Raw genomic sequence first — 21,174 nt, forward strand, 5'->3', positions numbered from 1 at the left:
TATATATTTCATATATTTCATATATATGAAATATATGAAATATATATGTATATATATATGAAATACTTAGAACATAGTGTTTGTAGTCATCAGTTATCACTTTTATAGTAATCCTGTTAAGAAGTGAGGGTGGTCTGAACTCAAACAGTGGCAGTGAGGGTAATGGAGAGAAGTGGCCAGATTCAGGAGCTACAAAGACAATAGCAATTAATAGGTATTAGTGATTGATTAGATACCAGTAGGGTAGATAAAAGAGAACAAGAAGCTGCGGATGAAATGCAGGCTCTGGATCTGATCAGTTGAGTGGATGGTGCTTCCAGTTTCCAAAGTAGGGAAGACAGTAATTGAAATGGGTTTGTGATGTGAAGTAAATGTAAGTTCAGTTTGGGGTATCTTAAACTTAGGTACTAGATTGATATAAGTAGAAATTTAGGAAGTAACCAACTGTAAGATTTGGAGATCAGAAGTGTGATGTGGGCTGAGGAAATGGGATGCAGGAATGGTCAGTGTAAATCGGGTCGTGATGCTTGGAAAAGAATGACCTAACCCAGAATAAAGGTGGAATGATAGGTAGACTTCTAAATATTTTTCTCAACATTTTTATTTATTTTTGAGAGACAGAGACAGAGTGTGAACTGGGGAGGGGCAGAGAGAGAGGGAGACACAGAATCCAAGGCAGGCTCCAGGTTCTGAGCTGTCAGCACAGGGCCTGATGCGGGGCTCGAATCCATGAACCGTGAGATCATGGCCTGAGTCGAAGTCGGTTGCTTAACCGACTGAGCCACCCAGGTGCCCCTGGAATGATAGGTAGACTTCTAAGAGAACTAGAAAGGACACCAAGAGTGGAATATAAGAGAACCCTTAAAGAAAAGATCAACTTTTGGAGGAAGATAAGCATGACATTTAAATCCGTTAAATATTCTCTTGTTGGGGTGGGCGAATTTGAGAAATATTTAAATTTGCAAGTTTTGCATTAGCGTAGGCCAGCTTAAACCATAGTATGCATTTATTCACATACTATGATTTTAGGTACTATTGTGTGCCATACTCTTCCAATATGCACTTTTCCCTTTATGGAATTTTAGGCAACATACAGAGTGGATGCTATGGTTATGGATGTTGACATCCAATGACCTGTCCAATCTACTTTTCTGTATTTATTGGCATTTCCTTCTCCTCATTTTTTACCTTTCCAATTAATGACTCACTAGAGTCTTGATGTGAAAAGTTGGGGTTGGGGAGACTGTCTTTCTTCTGTATGTGCTATACTTCATTCAACATCAACAGTTTGGGTCCAGTATCTTAAGAGTTTTGTAATGATTTTTCTATTTGAATTTCCTTACAACACTGCCACAACACTTCTCTTCTGGAAAGAACCAGGAGATGAATTGGAGACATGGAACACTTTTTCCATCATCAGAATCAGTAGGGCTCACAGGTTAGGCTCCAGCTAAGTCCTTGCTCCTGAGGTGTGTGAAGATTAGAAGGCTGATCCAGAAGCCTTATCTACCTACACATGCCTGAAGAAAGGTATCACATTTCTGTAATCAGGCTGAGTGTGAATTTTATAATTAGTTTTGTGTTACAGGAGGAACATTCTGGAAAAGCTTTGAAATGTGCCCAAAAGATTACTAGGTGTACTATCGGGCTCAGCTTCTAGGTTATCTTGCCCTTTCAGTATCTTTGGGCTGTTTTACCGTGCTAGAAATGATGGAAGACTGATGGTAATGCGAAAGATTCTTGTCCACTGAAATTGAAATTGTTTACCGTGGAGTACAATTGCCTATTGCCTCATAGATATTAACCGATGTACCAGTTTTGTGTCTATTTGTAAATTCTTTGCAGTATTCTTGATATTTTTTTTCATTTTTTTTAACGCTTCTTTATTTTTGAGACAGAGAGAGACAGAGCATGAACAGGGGAGAGGCAGAGAGAGAGGGAGACACAGAATCTGAAACAGGCTCCAGGCTCTGAGCTGTCAGCACAGAGCCCGACGCGGGGCTCGAACTCATGGACCGTGAGATCATGACCTGAGCCGAAGTCGGACGCTTAACCGACCGAACCACCCAGGCGCCCTATTCTTGATATTTAGATATTTGTTCTTTGGATTCACCTTTGAACCACTTGTAACATCGTACAGGTTTCCTTTTTAATTAATGAGCCAATTAAAATCTACATCCCATGTTAAAATGTTGTGTTACATATACATATGTACGTTTATACATGCATATAACCTCTCTAGAAAGATTCACTGAGTGCTGGCTATGGTTGCCTCTATAGAAGGGGGGTCAGGAAAACTTGTTTTTCGCTATATGCCCTTTTGGATCCTTTGAATTTTCTATCATGTGCTTACATTACCTAAACAAAGACATTTTTTTTTAATTCCTTTTTGACACCCCTCAAATCAATCGTTAGCCCTTATTACCAACTCTTGAACTAAGTTCACATTTGAATTTACTGGCTTTCTTTCTTTCTTTCTTTCTTTCTTTTTTTTCTTGGTTTATTCTTGAAAGAGAGAGAGAGCACGTGAACAAGGGAGGTGCAAAGAGAGAGGGGGACGGAGGATCCAAACTCGACTCCACGTTGAGAGCAGAGACCCCGATGTGGGGCTTGAACCCATGAAGCCCGAGATCATGACCTGAGCCAAACCAAGAGTCGGACACTTAACTGACTGAACCACCCGGGCAACCCAGATTAACTGGCTTTCTGAAGAGATCTTTGTTTCTAGAACTGCCAGCAGATAGCATCTTATGCCGCAACATCATACCTAGCACCTTCTGTACTCTTTAAAATAAAGTCTTTAAACTTAACTCTTCAAGGTAGCTCTACCACTGTCGACACGTCTTGGTCCGATGGCACTAACTCGATTATGAATCTATGAAGGAATCAGATAATTGTAGTGTGCAGTGAAACGGCCGACCTGCTAGCCTATTTTGCGGTTCTAAGTTCACCTTGCCTCCCCAGCTGTGCATACTCAATAATCCTCTTGTCTAATTATAGCTCGCAGCTCTTCCTTTAAGGTAGAGGTTCTCAAGCTTGGAGGCATAGTAAAATCACTTGGGGAGCTTTTAAAACTCTGAATGCCCAGACCAATTAAATCACAAAGCCTGAGGGGTGTGGGACACAGACCTCAGGATTGTCTAAAGCCACTGAGGTGATGCTAATGTTGAGAAACACTGCTCTGTGCAAAGAACGGTAGCGATTTAGCAAAAACTTCACATAGAATAGCTCAGAAGCAGAAGCACTCAGGATTTCTGACGGAAAGCTTGGCATTGGTGATGAGGAAGGTCCACACAGAAAAGCAAGGCAGCCCTTAAGGAATATCCTGATGTGCAAAAGCTGTTTTGACTTGGGCTGCCTCTGGAATGGGGCAAACTAGGTATTGGGTGTGGTCTAAAAGCCTGAACTGACTTGCTTAGTCATTAGCGTTTTTGTTCATTTTTTTATAGTTCTGAATTCAGCTACACTCTCACTCAGTAGAAAATACTGACTGCATATCCTTGCCTTTCCCTCTGCCATTAGAGGCACGAAGCCAGCCTAGTGATGGGTGACATCTAACACCACTGCCACCATATGGCTGTATTACTGACAAATAGTTCTATTTATCATATACCAGACATCTGGGAAAACCACATATTGTACATGACCTATTAAATGTCCTTTTTTTGTCAAAGTTCCTAGAATCCCATTGCTTTAATCCATAACTATGTGCTTTATTAAGAAGTCTTTGATAGAAAGTTTGTTTTAGAAGGGGAGAAGTAAAAAAAAAAAAAAAATGCATCCATTCATTTATTTTGGAATGGTAAGGCAAAGAAAGAGTCCTTCTTGGGATGTCCTCCCCCCACCAAAAGATATCTTTTAATGGGAAGTCCTGATCAATAGCCTGCTTCTGTTTAACATTTTAAATCATTTTATTGTTGCCTCAGCCTTTTATGAACATGAAAATTCATATCATAAACTCTGCTGTGGTTTGCCTTCATGTACTCATTGTATATCCCCCTCCCTTTTGTATAGGAAGACAGAGATGTCAATAACCCCATGCCTAACCGAGGAGGCAATGGATTAGCTCCTGGGGATGACAGATTCAAACCTGTGGTACCATGGCCTCATGTTGAAGGAGTAGAAGTGGACTTAGAGTCTATTAGAAGAAAAAACAAGGCGAGAAATGAACAAGAGCGCCATGCTGGAGGAGATAACCAGAAAGACATAATACAGAGGCAGTATCTCACATTTAAGCCTCAGACATTCACCTACCGAGATCCTGTGCTACGCCCAGGGATCCTCGGTAACTTTGAACCCAAAGAACCTGAGCCTCATGGAGTGGTTGGTGGCCCTGGAGAGAAAGCCAAGCCATTGGTTTTGGGACCGGAATTCAAACATGCAGTTCAAGCCAGCATTAAAGAGTTTGGATTTAACATGGTGGCAAGTGACATGATCTCACTGGACCGCAGCGTCAATGACTTACGACAAGAAGAGTAAGCACACATCCTCTTCTTTCTAAAACTGGGGCAACTATTGTTTTAATAGATATTTAGTTAGGTTGTTAGGATGGAGAAAATAGTTTTGCCTTTATTTCAAGGAGGTAAAAGGCTCTTCGGTCCGCAAAATGGCCAGAAGGAGGAGATCACTTCATTTATGCCATTAGATTGAAGGTATGACATATAAAATTCTGGGGGTTTGGGGCGCCTGGGTGGCGCAGTCGGTTGGGCGTCCGACTTCAGCCAGGTCACGATCTCGCGGTCCGTGAGTTCGAGCCCCGCGTCAGGCTCTGGGCTGATGGCTCAGAGCCTGGAGCCTGCTTCCAATTCTGTGTCTCCCTCTCTCTCTGCCCCTCCCCCGTTCATGCTATGTCTCTCTCTGTCCCAAAAATAAATAAACGTTGAAAAAAAAATAAAATAAAATAAAATAAAATTCTGGGGGTTTTACATCAGTGCTACGCAAATGTCGCTGGACTGGCACCGGTCTGTGAATTTTTTGTTACCAATCCACAATGAGAACGTGAACTTGTACCAAAGTGTAAACCAACCGTTAAATACTTTGTTTAGTACAAGTGACAATTTTTTAATGACAAAACTTTCTTGATGTGTTGATTTTCATTCTGGATCAAGCTCCTTGTCTTGTTGTGGAATAATAACAAATAGTAACGCTGCTTTAGATGTCTTACATAATTAACTAGATACTGATGTTTCCCTTAATTATTTTTCTCAGTACTGCAACTGGAAATTGAAACTCTTGAGCATATGCAAAAGGAGCGCCCAAACAGATAAACTTTCACATTATTTTCATGTAGTTTGATTTAAAATAAAGGATTTCCAGCTCTTAACTTGTGATAGACAGTGGTTATGGGATGAACTCAAAGCTTTTTCTGAACAGGTTCTACTCATACAGGATCTAAGTAGCCTCCATTAACATAGATGCAAATTTAATTCCATGCTACTAGAAAACTCTCAATGTATTCTGCTGTGTTGTTCATATATCCTTATCTTAAGAGGTTGACACCTTTATGCACACACATGCAGACCCTTTTGTCACTGTCACTGCATTCTTTTGTCACTGTCACTGAAAAGATTCTGTACCTAACATAGTCCTACTTAGTAGACTTTGGCCATTCATATATTTATTGGTTTTTTTTTTGTTTTTTTTTTTAACGTTTATTTATTTTTGAGACAGAGAGAGACAGAGCATGAACGGGGGAGGGGCAGAGAGAGGGAGACACAGAATCTGAAACAGGCTCCAGGCTCTGAGCGGTCAGCCCAGAGCCCGACGCGGGGCTCGAACTCACGGACCGCAAGATCGTGACCTGAGCCGAAGTCGGACACCCAACCGACTGAGCCACCCAGGCGCCCCCATTCATATATTTACTGTAAGAGTGAGATGGGGTGAATGAAATGTGCAAAGAAAGTTGGAGGAATAGAAGTATAGAACCATGGTGGTGAGATACCTAACCTCTTTTCCAGAGAAGAGCTAGAACATCTCAAGGGACTGTGAAGGAAGAATTCTCCTGGTTCAATTTATTCCAAATCAAAGTAGAGGCTTGCCTAGTCATAAGGTTGCCAGATTTAGCAAATAAAAATAGAGGGACACCCGTTAAATTTGAATTTTAGATGAACAATGAAAAACATTCAGCCTAAATATATCCCAAACAGTGTATGGGACATACTTATACTTTGATGTTTATCTGAAGCCTGAATTTAACTGGGTGTCCTGTACCTCCCCAGTCAGGGGCTAAGGGTGGCTCTTAACAGAGTTGGAACTGCCACGCCAGTATTCTTTAGGACCCAGAAGAGGCTCTGCAGTCCCTTATCTGGAGTGTGTCCCAGTTAACTAAAATATAGCACTTAATCATACTGTTGATCTGTGTTGTAGAAGGTTCTCTGAGAACCTATTGATGGCATTCTCATCACTGAGAAGGGAAGGGAAGGGGGTGGGCAGCGAGTAACATTTATTGACTTTCTACTCCCTGCCAGGACTTACTATAGTTTCTCTTAATTCTCACGACCAAACTGTGAGAGAGTTCTTACCTGTGTAAGTCAAGTCTGAAGCTTAGAGCTCTGACTTCTTTGTATTTGCCCCGTGGTTCAGCGCAAGGCGGTTTGGTGTGAAAGCCCTATCTTTCCACCACACCTCACCTCACCTCACCGTATGTCTTTTCACAAGTGATATGCCTCAGTGCGTTGTTACAGTCAGTGGGTGAGCTAAGTGTAGAAATAGAGATTTTTAGCACGTGAACTATTTATAAAAGATTGTTAAAAACACCAATATAAATCTAGCTCGTTTTTCCATATAAGAAATATGCTAAGAAAATCATATGTCCTATAATGCAGAAGCACACAGGATTAGAGTCTGCCTCTGTGTCTCCCTGTCCTTCACCCCTCACATCCGTTCTAATCTGCAAGGCTTCTAGCTCCTGTCACCAAAATATGTCTCCGATTATTTCTGAGGTGCATTCACCCAAGTCCTCCACCCAACTCCAAGCCACCATCGTCTCCCTTGGAATCCTGTAGGAGTCTCCTTCATGGTTTCTCCTCCTCCATATTCACACAGAAGCCAGTGTGGTATTTTGAACCACACAGATCTAGCTTATCTTCAACAATGCTTTGCCTTCCCAGCGCACTTAAATATAACCCCGACTTCTAACCAGCAGCCTCAACCCTTCCCTCCCTTGACGACCTCCTCTTGTTACTGTGCCGCCTGGCCCAGCATGCTCTAGCCAGGCTGACCTTTTCCGGTCTCTTTGATGTGTTCTTCCCTCCTCTTTGAATGCTTTTCCCCTTCTTGTGGCTGGCTCCTTGCCATCGTTTAGGTCTCAGTGGAACCTCTCCAACCATGCTGCCTAGTTGAAAATGCCATGCTTTATTTTCTAATACCGCTCTCTGGCCATTTCATTCATAGTATTTGTCTAATTTTATAATTTATCAAATTTATATAGATCCTGATTTATTTAGTTGTTTATTGACTGTCTTTCAGTAACTGACACCCAGTTAGTAAATATCTGTTGAGACCATGAACGAGTGAATGAATGAATGGAATCTGCTGGGTTCAAACCTTGGCTCCATTACCAGATGTGAGATTAGATCAGTTACTTACCCTCTCTAGCCCTCAGTTACCTAATCCTTAAAATGGGTCTAACAACACCTGTCTCCCAGGATTGGCACTAGAGTTAAATGACGTAATAGGTTAAAAGTGTTTTTTCACAGGCCTGGTGTTAGAAACTTAAGTGTTCTTGACTTCATTATTATGATTTTTGTATTATTGTGGTGGTACTTTCTTCAGATCACATATCTTCATGTCAAAATTTTAATGGTTTCAGTTACTATTAAGTTTGAGGTCCTCTGTTGGCTTTTTGGAAAATGTAAATGTCACACGCGGCCTTATCTTCATCTCACTTCTACTTGTACCTTCCATGATGGCAAAGCCTTCACCTCTCCTTTGATAAATGTTTTAGACACAGCAATTGCCACTCGAACCTCCCATCTCTCTGGGTCCTCCTTGCTCTCCTATAATGTCCGTCCGTCCGTCCGTCCGTCCTTCCTTCCTTCCTTCCTTCCTTCCTCTCTCTCTCTCTCTCTCTCTCCCTCCCTCTCACTCCCTCCCTCCCTCCCTCCCTCTCCCCCCATCCTTTCTTTCTTGCTCTCCTCATTGCATCTGTCCTTCCTTCTTTACTTTCCTCTCCCTCCCTTCCTTCTTTCATGTCATCGGCTGATTGTTTTCCATGTTCTTTTGTCTTGCATAAGTGCTTAGAAATAGGATATTGCATGTTTCTGTGTATCATTCTTGTAAGGGTTGTGTCCCCAGTCAAGCCAAAGGACCCAAGGCTATCTCATCAAATGCTCCTAAGCCCCTCTTAAATATTTCTATGTTAGTGAGAACACCTTTTTTTTTTATGCTTCAAAATACTCAAAACATTATAACCCCCGGAAACTTTTTTTTAACTGAGTCCAGATTATTTTTTAAACTTGAGTTAAAAAAGAGAGATAGGCTTCGTTCCTCTCTGAACACTGAAAATTCAGTGTAGAATAACAATTTCTAAGAGTTATTCATAAATTAGGATGTAAATAGTCTTAAGAATTTATAAACAGACCGACAACAAACAAAACATCCCTAAATTTGGCGTCTTATCCAATTTGTGTATTAGCACTTTTCTTCTTTTACTGGAAACATACTGAAAACGTAGCATGCATCCATATCACACAGACACAGGGTCCCTCACGTGCATCCCTCACGGAAAATACGCTACACAGAGCCCACCAGAGACTGGCTTGGTGTTGCTGACTTTCTGCAGCTTTGGCAGATAGACCTTATCAGCCTTGTTTTCTTGCTTCCATCAGACGTTTAAATGAGCCACCTGCCAAACTTAGAAACCAAGCTTTGGGGCTGTTTGTCCAGCTGTGGCATCTGACCCTGTGGTTAACTTGTTCATTCTTGTGGCTGCTCCACAGGCTTTTCAGATGAATGTTCTCTACCTTAGAAGCAGGACAGAACTGCCCAGCTGCCAACATGACTCATACTTATGTATGTTACAGCTTTGAATTACATGCACTGGCTGAGTAATTTACTGGCTGTTGATTGCTCGTTAAAAGAGTGAGTAATTGTATTTTGAGTGAACTGGAGGCCTGCTTCTTTTTTAGAGACTTGATCCAAGGATGACTTCACCTGCCTTCACACGTATTTTCTATAAAAAACACATTCCGTTTTCTTCACAGTTCAACAGATATTGAGTATCTCCAATAAGCAACACACTGTGCTAACCCATCAGGAGACAAAATACAGCAAAGACAAAATACAGTCCCTGCCTTCAGGGGGCTCCCCATCTGCCCCTGGGGAGAAGGGCAAGAAATACATAGCATATGGGTCGTAGGACAGGGCTGAGCAAAATGATATGGTTCAGAGGAGTGAGGGGCATGTCAAGTTACGGGAGAGTCAGAAAAAGTTTGATGGGGCGGACACCAAAGCAAAGCCTGGAGGATGCGTAGGGTTTCCCCAGGAAGAGTTACAAGTTTAGAAGACGTAAAGGTAGGCATTGACTAGGAAGAAAGAAAGCAAGTGGTATAGCATACCTGGATCAGGAAGTATATGTAGAGAAGCTGGTACGATAGGTTTGGTCATGTGCGGAAGATCACAGTGCCATTCACAAAGTCTATACCGACTGGTGGTCAAGAAAGACCCGCTGAAGGTTACAAAGAGAACTTTAGGAATATCAGACTGGTAAAGGTGTCAAGAGTAGATTGGGAGTGGAGACCCGTTGGTGGGTTAGTAGCATCAGAGCCGGAACTTCAGCGAAGATTATAGAACCAGAAGGAGACTTGAAGTAAGAGAATAGAAGAGTTAGAATCAGTGGGTCTTGGCAGCTTGACGGAGTGGAAGGAGGAATCAAAGATAAATCCAAGGGCAGTAACACAAAGGATGGCACTATCCACTGCTCTGCCCAGAGCTCAGTTATCTAAACCACTTTTCCCCTCCAGCTTGCTTGCTTGCTTGCTTGCTTTATGTATATGTTTGTTTGTTTGTTTGTTTGTTTATTCATTTGGAGGGCACTAGTGAGTGAGGGGCAGAGAGAGAGAGAGAAAGAGAGAGAAAAGCAGGGCTCACCCGAAGCGCAGCTGGAGCTCACCAAATGTGGGACTTGAACTCCCAAACCGTGAGATCATGACCTGACCTGAAGTCAGATGCTTAATGACTGAGTCACCCAGGCGCCCTGCCCCCCAGCTTTAGATGAATTCATGCAGAACCAACCCATCAGGATGAGGAGCCTGTTCCGGGGAAGAGGTAGAAAAGTCTGTTCGATTTCCTTGAAATAAAGCTCCAGATTTTCTTTCCCCAACTATGAACTAGCTGCTGATACAAATACATGGAAATTATTCTTGCCCTTTTTCTGCCCAAGAAGGCAGACAATCAGAGGTGTATATCATCTGAGCTATTTTGTTTCAAACAAATGAATCAAATATTTTGACTTGCTGAGCAAATTCATCTGCTTCTAATATTTAACCTTTCCTCCTACCTACACACCAATTGCATTTTTATTTTGTAGAAAGCTATCTTCATTGCATTTACAAAGATGTTAAAGTGCTCCAAAAATTCTAAGAGCTATACAAATGTTAATATGATTAATTGCGAATACCTTTCTTAAGCTTGTCTGTGGGAAATTGAAGGGTTTTTTTTTAAAGATATTTTACATTTACACTCATGACTTATATACCAAACAGTTGTCTTCTTACCTGATAGCAAAATATTCATGCTTCTACTCTAATTTTAAGGTGAATTGTGATCATGAGCTTTTTTCTTTCTCTGTTCGTGTTAACAGCTTTCACTCACTGATGTGTTTGTTTAGAATATAGTGCTATAATTTATAAAACAGATGCTATTTTGGGGGCGCCCAGATGGCTAAGTGGGTAAAGTGTCCAACTCTTGGTTTCAGCTCAGGTCATGATCTCACGGTTGTGGGTGTGGAGCCCGCTTGGAATTCTCTCGCTCTCCCTGGCTTGTGCATATTCTTTCTCCCTCTCTTGAAAATAAAACATTAAAATAAAAAATTCAGAAAAAGCAGATGCTATTTTTAAAACATTGAGTTAATTGAAATGATATAGTTATTTTTAAATTTCAGTTTCCACGTACAACCCGTAGGTTTCAGTGAGAGGTAACTAAAACTCTAAGGAGCTGGTCATAAGAGGTCAAAACGAATTATTAGAATAATATGTAAATCATATATATATTTATATATACATGTATATGTGTATATGCACATATATACCTGTGTATATGTGTATATATGCACATGTATTTCAGCACTTTGTCCCAAATTCTATTATCATAATATATGGTGGACCCCGTTCACACTGCACTGATCACAATCATTAACACGTTGTCCTTTTCTCTCATAGATGGCCCAAGATATGTCTCATTTTTCAAACCACAATTTGGCAACCTTAGATCCAGGCCATAAGAAGCACATTTGAAATTGCTTTCAGATGACCCATGATGGACATATTCCTTCTTTTTTGTCCCAAAAATATTACTTTCTAACTGGCTTGAAAATGCTTGCCCTCAGAAGCTACTTTTTATGAGTTCAGAGGTTTTCCAGATTAACTTTAAAAATAAGTTGTGCTGTGTTGCTTAGTTTCTCTTTTTCCTTTTCCTTTAAACACCTACATATGAACACACACACACACACACACACACACACACTTTGCACTTCGGAGTTTTCTCAATGATGGTGGCACAGCTGATTTTTGTCTAAGCTCCTGGCTAACGACATGGATTTAGCCCAAGCGGAATTATTACAGAGATCGGGGGTAACTTATGTCACCCCAATTTCAACAGCAGTTGAGAAGGTAGCACGTTCATAAAGTGAGCCTACAAAACCTGGAAATGGAGGGGATGTGCTCTAAGCCACGATTACCAGAGTAGCAGCCATCTGGAGTGCCCCTCTCTCCTTGCTAGAGTCCTGGGATGGCTCACTTCCCTTGCTCGCGAGATTCTCCTGCCAAGACCTCATTTGGTTGAGAAGGTCCTTCCCATTCTTTAGTCATTTTCCAAGTTGCTCTTTTAAAAGGGGACTTAGCTTCATTTCCCTTGCCCTTATCTGCGACCCCCTCCCTCTCATCCCCACCACGAGCCTTACAAAACTGTAAGATATGCCTGATGAAAAATTATAGACTCAGGTTGCTCGTTTTTGTTTTTTCACAGCCCTCCGCCCCCAACCAGCAATTCAGAATAAGTTCCCTGCAGGCTAGTTAGAAAAATATTTATGGAGGGGCCCCTCGGTGGCTGTTGGTTGAGCATCCGACTTCGGCTCAGGTCATGATCTCGCAGTTTGTGGGTTCGAGCCCCGTGTTGGGCTATGTGTTGACAGCTCAGAGCCTGGAGCCTGCTTCAGATTCTGTGTCTCCCTCTCTCTCTGCCCCTCCCCTGCTCATACTATCTGTCTGTCTGTCTATCTCTCTCAAAAGTAAATATTTTTAAAAAAGAAAAAAATAAGGAGGCACCACTAGATATCCCATAACATCCCAATGACAATTTCAGGAAAATCTTGCCTTTTTTTTTTTTTTTTTTTTGAATCCTCTTTATGATAAGTTTCCCACCCATGAGGAGCACTGCCATGGTTCAGGGATGGTTTTTGTTCCCTCTCCTACTAAAGCATCTCAGTTTTGGAGCTACCAATCATTTCAAAGTGTTTAGTCCTTGTCCTCTGCCACAAGGTTATCACTTCCTCACCAAGGAGAGTTCCAGACGTAGATCCAGGCCTGCCACGCGCAGTGTGGCTGTCAGAACACACAGCCCTTCCCGCAGAGGGTTGGCATGACCCGCTCTGGTAATTTAGCAGCTCAGACTGGCAGATGCAGCCAGGACCATTAGCTACAGCCTGCTCATTACAGCGTGTGCCTCCTTAATGCATGTGGGCTCTCGTGTGTTCAGTGAGTAAGAGAAATGGGATCAATTCAGTGGGGAAGTCCTGACGGTTCCTAGAGCTCCTGCATGTTAATGTTTGGAAGTGATCGAGGGCGAGGCTTCTCACAAAGTGGCCACCGTAGCAATATATTTATGAAGACCTTAAGAACAAAGCCGACAATCCTGCTGAAATACTTTTCTTTCGGGCAAGAAATGGGGGGTTTAATGGCTTCAAGATGCACTACACTTGCCACTATATTAAGCTGTCCAGGGAAGCTGCCGGTGCATCCAAAGAAGCTGAGAGGAAATTGATTGGTGAAGGTCCCGGGACCTACAGGAAGGAAAACACAAGCCGTGGGCTTACAGCCTGCAAAGGAGGCCTTTGGTGCTAAGTGCACACGTCAGTGGTGATTTTTAACTACACTGATTGATTTTGTTTTCCTCGGGGAATGTGGTCCCAACATTCCCTCAGTTTTGAGTGGTCTGGTCCTGTCCCTATTTTTCCTTTAAGTCCTATTTTCTTTTCCTTTCCTTTTTTTTTTTTTAAATACATGATTTTGCAAAACAGAGTTTTACTGGGAGTTGTCTGTCTGCCTATCTAGTAGTGTAGCAGAAGTGTCTGAATTTTTACCTAAATGGTAGTTAGAGCTAAACTTCTCGACATAGAAGCATAGTAGGATTGAAAAGTCATTATAAGGTGTTTCCACATTTAAGATAAATTATGTACATGAAACTGGTTAACTGCTAAGCCACACATAAATCAACATTTAAGGAAAAGAAGAACCTTACCCCTTACTTATTCTGGAAACCCCACCACCATTCTGGAAGATAGCGCTCAGTAAGGGAATACTCTCGTTGGGCCACACACTCAGGAAAAACTTTGCCCAGTTTAGAGCCAGAACTCACTACTGCCACGATAAGCTATAAAAACCACAGATGACAGCCTCACGCCTTTCACACATACACAGATACCTCTGGGATATCTGATAAAAAGGACCAGTTTGGGAGAGAAGCAAAAAGTAGGATCTGGGAGAGATGACAATCTTTAAAAGTGGTTGAACCAGCTTAAAACCTTCCTTCCTCTTGATTGAGTTTCCAACTGATATCTACTCCTCAGTCTGTGGAGCAATTTTGACCACTCCCTCAGGGTAAAGACAAGTCCCTGGGCAGAGCTGTAAAGCAGGATCATCGAGTACCAATATATTTTTCTTAAGCAAGGATTGTAGAAGTAGTAAGATGAATAATTTGTTATGCAACTCTTAAAATGCATTTATAGGGGCACCTGGGTGGCTCAGTCGGTTAAGCGTCCGACTTCAGCTCAGGTCATGATCTCACGGCTTGTGGGTTCGAGCCCCGCATCGGGCTCTGTGCTGACAGCTCGGAGCCTGGAGCCTGCTTCGGATTCTGTGTCTCCCCTTTCTCTGCCTCTCCCCAGCTCGTGCTGTCTCTCTCAAAAAAATAAATATTCAAAAAAAAAATTTTTAATGCACTTATAACGTACCTTTGCTCACTTTAAGCTGACCATGTAAAAAATGCACTTAGTATGTCATGAATAGAATTGCTTTGTTATCATTCTTGCGACATGTAAGGTGGACGTGCTAAGAAGTAAAAAGCAGTCAAGGTAATTGCATGAGTTAAATTATGTAAAACCGCAGTTTAAATTCAGTAATATCTTCTAGCGTATCACTAGGAAATGGCCCATAGTTTTGCTTTCCTCCTTATGCCATCAGACAGGGAGATTCCACTCTCCAAAACGTAGTCCATGTGTAGGAGGAAAATCACATTTTTAATAACCCAGTAACTTATTTCAGAATGAGCACTGCCATTCTAACCAAAAGAAAAAATATCCACTCATTCTTCAGGATAGCAGGTCCCAGTGAGCAAATCAAAAGCCAGGCTAAAGGGCTCTGGAGAAAGATTTGAGCATCTAAACTGCATGTTAAGACCCTGGAGATGCACTGCTGTCTCTTTAAAGGAAAGAGCTGTGAAGTCTTCACCGAAAGCAAATGTGAATGGCCGGCTGCTGTTTCATCTTTTGTGAGGCAGGAGCTCCCTCCAGAGCCCCAACACACTCTGCTACAGGGCTGCTGGTGCGGGTCCCTTCCTGGGAAGATCTTTATCCCTCTCTTTCTTCTCTGAAGGAGAGAATAGGAAAGGAGGATTGAAGGAAAACAGAAAAACTCTTTCATAGAAGTTTTTGTTGAGGTGTGTGTGAACCACATCTTATTAGGAAAGTACCATCAGGTACTTATTTAAATTTAAGTGTGTTTATTTTGAGAGAGAGAGAGAGAGAGTGTGCGCGCAGAGGAGGGGCAGAGAGAGAGGGAGACAGTCCAAGTAGGCTCCATGCCGTCAACACAGAGCGCCACACAGAGCTTGAACCCCTGAACCGTGAGATCACGACCTGAGCAGAAACCAAGAGTTGGACGTTCAGCCGACTGAGCCACCCAGGTGCCCCCCGGTCGTCTTATTTAAAATCAAGCAAAGAAGAAGCACAAACTCAATCAGTGAAACCGTCTAGATTAGATCTGGCTACTTCTTAACCTTCTCTGTCTTCTGTCATGTGACGCTAGCCTCTGCCTCCACAGTCATATGCCTGACATTGGGGGTGGGGGGCCGGGGCAGGACGGGTTGGAGTTAAGGGTGTGCTGGGGGACATACGCCATAGACCTAAAAAGACACAGAAGGGCAGGTTCCAGCCATTGGGCATTTATTTATAGTTGTTTATATGTAGGGCGCTTTTTTGTTTTTTGGGGTTTTTTTGGAAAGAAATCTCAGTCCCTTGAAACCGTCACTGTGACGGTGCTTTGCTCCCTTCTTTTTCTGATGTAGCAGGTAGTGAAGACAGAAGGTCCTCATTAAATGACAGGATCAATAGCATTATTGTCCATTTATTGAGCACCTACTGGATGTCCGGCAGCGAGCTAGGGGCTTTAATGCACTATATCCAATCTTTATCACCATATTGAAACCTCATATATTTTTTTTTTCCACTGTATTTTTAGGTGCCATAACTGAGGCTCAGAGGACTAGGTAATCTGAAGGTCACGTAACTGTACAACGGTGGCTCCGGGATTCAAAATCTGGCTTCTAGAGCACACTGCCTTGTTGGTGATGCTCAACTAATCAATGGCCAAGGGGTTACGTTACCGGACACCACAGTGTGTTAACTTTCTTAAAGGGAAAAACGGAGAAAGTTAGGAAAAGGTAAAAGGCAAAGAGTTTCTATTTCATTCTTGCAGACCTTTTTTTTTTCCCTCTAAGTCAGGGTTTCTCAGTCTCCGCTCTATCACATTCTTTGTCACGGGGGCTGTCATTGTAGGATGTATATCAGCATCTCTGTCACCTACCCACTAGATGCCAGTAGCACACACACCCCTGTCTCTGGTTGTGACAAGACAAACATGTCTCCAGAGTTTGCCACATGTCCCGGGTAGGGCAAAATCTCTCCCCTGATTAAGAGGCTCTAAGGTAACATGGGGGGGGGGGGGTTGGTAATACAATGGAAGGAACCAAGATCACGTTTATAGCATTGTGGATAAGAATAAGCACAGGTTGATCGAATGAGCCAAACAAATAGGAAAACCTGGTCCTTGGTAAAATGCAATCAGTTGTTAGATACTGGAGGGTTCTGTGAGGGGCCTTGGGCTACATCATGGCAGAATATATCTGAAGATGAGCAGTGGCATTACAGTAATCATTCACAGATATAGGATACCTCTTTCTCTCACTTTTTTTTCTGTGTAACAAATACCGAGGGGTTCAATGCAGGGAGCCACCCTTCATTCCACTATTTAAAACAAAACAAAACAATCCTGCCTTTTATCTAATCCCACCTTTCAGTCAGTGGTGGCCACTGATGACACTTTCAGAATTTGGTGCATTTTGTCTGAACGTTTTTCTAAGTTGTTCAACCCATTCTCCTCTTGAATTATCTCTTATTTCTATCCCCCCGCCCTTTTTTTCAAAAAAATCTGGATAATTACCAATACTTGTTGGAGGGAATTATTCTAAGTAGTAGGAAAAATATTGACAATGCTTATATATTAACCTGTGAAGATAATTTTATAATATACTTATTAGGACGATTGTAAGGCACTGATACTTTATTTTTTTAGTTATTTTTTAAAGCACTGATATTTTAATTACGTATCAGCAGGTATCAGAACGAATGATGTAAAAGTAAAACGTATAACAAAATACCTATTGAGCGACGGCCTGTTCGGATCCTATGGACCAAAAGTTCTTCACCTTTTGGTCTCAGGCCCCTTTTACACGCTTAGAAATTACTAACAGCCCCACATTATTAGGCTTTTATTACGTGGGACCTACCTATCAAAATTGACCATATTGAAATTCAAGCAGAAGTTTTATTCAATTAATAATAAACACATGACATGTTAACACATTTCTTGAAAAATAAAATTTCCAAAATAAAAAAAAAAGTATGATAAGAGTGGAATGATTTTGCATTTTTACCGATTTCTTTAATGCCTGGCTTCTGGAGGGTGGCTAGACTCCAGTATCTACTTCTACATTCAGTCTATGCTCGTATGTCGTTTTGGTTGAAATATATGAAGAAAATCTGGCCTCGCACATATACGTAATTGGAAAAGAGGAGTATTTTTAATCGCCTTTTCAGATAATTGTCGATATTCTTCCTTGACACTGTACCAAAACGCAACAGGTAGTGGTAATTGCAGTGTAGAATCTGAAACCATACCAGTGAACAGTAATACTCTGTTGTTAGTGTATCTTGCACGTTAGTGAGCCTTCTCCCCTCGAGTGATGTAACATCATGTGTTCGTCACTGGGAAAATACTGGTATCACAAGTAACGCAGATCTTCCAAATATTAGCATCCCGCGTAATGCAGATTTTCCAAATACTCAACTGTAATGAAATTTGACACTTTCATTATATATAGCCTCATCAGTCTCATCAGAAATGGCTTTATCTCCTGGGAGGCTGGCATAATTCCAAAATCCTAAGTTTTGCTTGAAAGCTCAAGTTTTATCCTCAGAAACAAATGATGTCAGTTGTTTTCCTTGAAGTGACAGGTTCCTTTCATTCACATTTGAGAAAATGCCAGATAACCGCGTCTGAGTGACCTTAGTTTAATCCACTGCGTCTTTCAAGTGAACATTGCAGGCTGTGAGAAAATTGACGAGTTCACCTTGGAACTCAGTTACACAGGTGCTTTTCCTTGCCACAACCATCATAGTTAGATCTGTAGCAGAAGTCCTTTTGGCATCCTTCCCGTTTTGTCTCACAGAATATTAAGAAGGCATGGGCTTAACAAAATTAATAAATTAAAACTCTAGGAAGAGTTATTGCTTCATCAAGGACATTCTGTGTAGATGGCATTGTTTTTGTTTTGTGTGTTGATGAGGAATATCATGAACACAAGTACCTTTTGGTGCCATTACCTTGATTTGTGCTGGGATGCCAGCAGTTGTATCCACCAAAGCCCCATCACAGTAAGTGTCAACACAGTGAAAAGGGCATCGAGGTCATAATATCATGAAAATAATTTTGACCTAACCAAGCTCGTCAAAGGGTCTTGGGGACGCTAGGGATCTGTGTGGATCATACTTCAAGCAGCGCCGTCATAGATTTTAGAATAAATTAGATAAATAATAAAAATGAGCCTTCAGAAAAACAATTGTCACGTTCAAGTCTTCGGTTTGATCACTGACAGATCATAATGTTATTTTATAAAGTTAAGTTGGAATTCTTCTACCTGATTCATGGGAAGTTTCACCAGATTCCATGGTTAGTGACGATTCAGATAATTAAGATGCTTACCTAATCCAAAACTTAATTGAACGCTATTTTAATTAACTGATAAAGAAGAACTTTATATTACAGAAGTGCTAGAACATCTGCAGAAGGGTAGATGACCTGATAGTTTGAGATCCTATCACCGGACTAATTACGTGGGACTGATGGATAAAGTAATAAAAAAAAAAAAATGGCCAGCCTTACCATTCCTGGGACAGAAATGTTTTTAGACGGTACGATGCAGCCAGCCTCCAAATTTGGAGTAGCTTATTATCATAATCATTTAAATGATTCAGAAATTATCTCATGGGAGTAAACAGGGATTCAGACCAAGGATTCAAAGTTCAACAATGTATTGGCCAGACACTTCATTATAATAATATTTTTGTATTGAGCATTTTTTTGATATTTCAGGAATTCACAGCAGAGGGCCGAGAAGTTATTTATATTTATATTTATTAAAGTCTAGAGCAAATACTAGGATAAATATCAATAGATCATCTAAGTGCTTCATAAAATGAGGCCAATAGCAGTAACGTGGTAATTTCTGATCAGCCATTATACAGATGAGCTAAGTTAGCTTCCAAACTGCCAGCTCTTTGGTTCGGCACATGTGCTAAGCCATTCCATTCAAAACCTTACTCTTTAGCAAATTACTAGACCAAAAAAAAAAAAGCCATTTTATTGGTATTTTATCCTATGTATTGTAATTAAGTTATGAAGTTAAAATTAGTCTTAGGACAAATTTTTTTAGGTTTATTTTTATTTTGAGAGAGAGCAAGTGGGGGAAGGGCAGAGCGCGAGGGAGACAGAATCCCAAGCAGGCTCCAAGCTATTAGTACCAGAGCCCAATGCAAGGCTCCAACTCACAAACCCTGAGACCATGGCGTGAGCCAGAATCAAGAGTCAGATGCTTAACCGACTGAGCCACCCAGGCACCCCAGGACCAAATTTTTAATAAGGAAAATCTAGCAACTGGAGGGGATCCTTTAATTTTTTTTTTTCACTCCATCCTACCCTTCCATTTTTGAAAGAATATCTTTTGTATAATACCTGAGTAATCAGACGGTGCTTATTATTCCTATTCTAATAATTATAAAACTTTAATTTTTTTAATGTTTATTTTTGAGAGAGAATGAATGAGTCGGGGAGGGGCAGAGAGAGGGAGACACAGAATCCGAAGCAGGCCCCAGGCTCTGAGCTGTCAGCACCGAGCCGGACGCGGGGCCCAAACTCATGAACCACAAGATCATGACCTGAGCCTAAGTCAGACACTCAACCGACTGAGCCACCCAGACGCCCCATGACTGTAAAACTTTAAATAGATACACAACGAAATCAGAAAAAGCTAACTCTACAAGACAGTTGAATTAAGTCTTATGTTTCTCATCAGCGTTCATTATAAAGTACAATATATGTGTATACACTTTTGTTATTGATTCTCATATCTCTGTCCTCATATAGAATGAGTTGAGAACACACCCCACGTAGCCCTCTCTGAGTCTCAATTTTCCTTATCTGTAAAAAGGAGTTTTCCGTGTTTTTGGCCACACAACCCCCAGAATCCTTCCTTCAAGTGACTTTCTTCATAACTCTCCGCTTTGGGTCTTTGCACCTCCTTGAAACCCCAGGCTCCTGAATTCAGTTTGGAAACCACTAAACATCTTCCAAGGCCCCTTCCCTTTAAAAATTACTTTTTTCTATGTTACTACATTCTCCCCTGGGTCTTCCACAATGTTTCTCTAGATACAAAAGCTGAATAGAACCAGCCAGCAAAGCAGCTGGTGTGCAGCTGTTCCCACTCTAGCTTAGCAGAGTGCTTTCTGTTCTGGCATTGCCTCTTCTTCCTGGAAGAGCTGAGGAGCCTGGCAGGTCCTGGGCCGGTGCCAGGTGCGACAGCTCTTCTTGGAAAGTAACAATAGATACCGGATCTGTTAGCTTAAGTGGTGCAGTAGCCAAGCAGAGGCAAGCGCTGCTTTGATTCCTGCACCTTAGCAGTATATGCTCTGTTTGGCAGAACTTGCACTTGATATCCAGCCCCTCAACGCTATGCCCAGCCTGGCAGAGAGAACAGACTGGCTGCCAGGATACCAGGCTCAGCCCTCTTTGGTTTCCCCAGGAGCAGGAAGGGGAGCGGGACGGATTAGCGAGGAGGCACTCAGCCGTTTTATTTTGCCAAACTCAACCCTGCTGGCACCTCTAGGATCTAATCCTGCTGTGTGAATGTCTCTTCCTGTTGACCTTTGTCTGTCACCTCCGGGGAGTCGGAGGAAACCCATTTTGCCACCTTGATTAAGAAGTGAAAGAGAGTCCCCTCTCTCCCATTCCAGAGGCAGCTGCTGTTTGCTGAATATTCAAGTTCTTTTCCCATACATTTATGTACATATATTCACACTTTTTTGAACCTAAACAAAAACTTGTTGTATAAGCTCATCACTCTCTATACTTCCCTCTGTACCTTGTGCTTCGGCCTCACCAGCCTTTTCTTTTTTTTTTTTTTTTTTTT

At 41.7% G+C, this 21,174-nt stretch overlaps 1 protein-coding gene across 2 annotated transcripts in view; it reads left to right on the forward strand.

Annotated features, from left to right (window-relative positions):
* Nucleotides 1-21,174, forward strand: part of GALNT7 (polypeptide N-acetylgalactosaminyltransferase 7) — a 146,218-nt gene that overhangs the window by 76,194 nt on the left and 48,850 nt on the right. For both annotated transcript variants that reach the window (XM_049631333.1, XM_049631332.1), the window contains exon 2: nucleotides 4,015-4,475. In XM_049631333.1, the coding sequence (XP_049487290.1) occupies nucleotides 4,015-4,475 (461 nt within the window). The remainder of the gene's footprint in view (nucleotides 1-4,014; nucleotides 4,476-21,174) is intronic.

Source organism: Panthera uncia, chromosome B1 (assembly GCF_023721935.1).
Source record: "Panthera uncia isolate 11264 chromosome B1, Puncia_PCG_1.0, whole genome shotgun sequence".
NCBI lineage: Eukaryota > Metazoa > Chordata > Mammalia > Carnivora > Felidae > Panthera > Panthera uncia.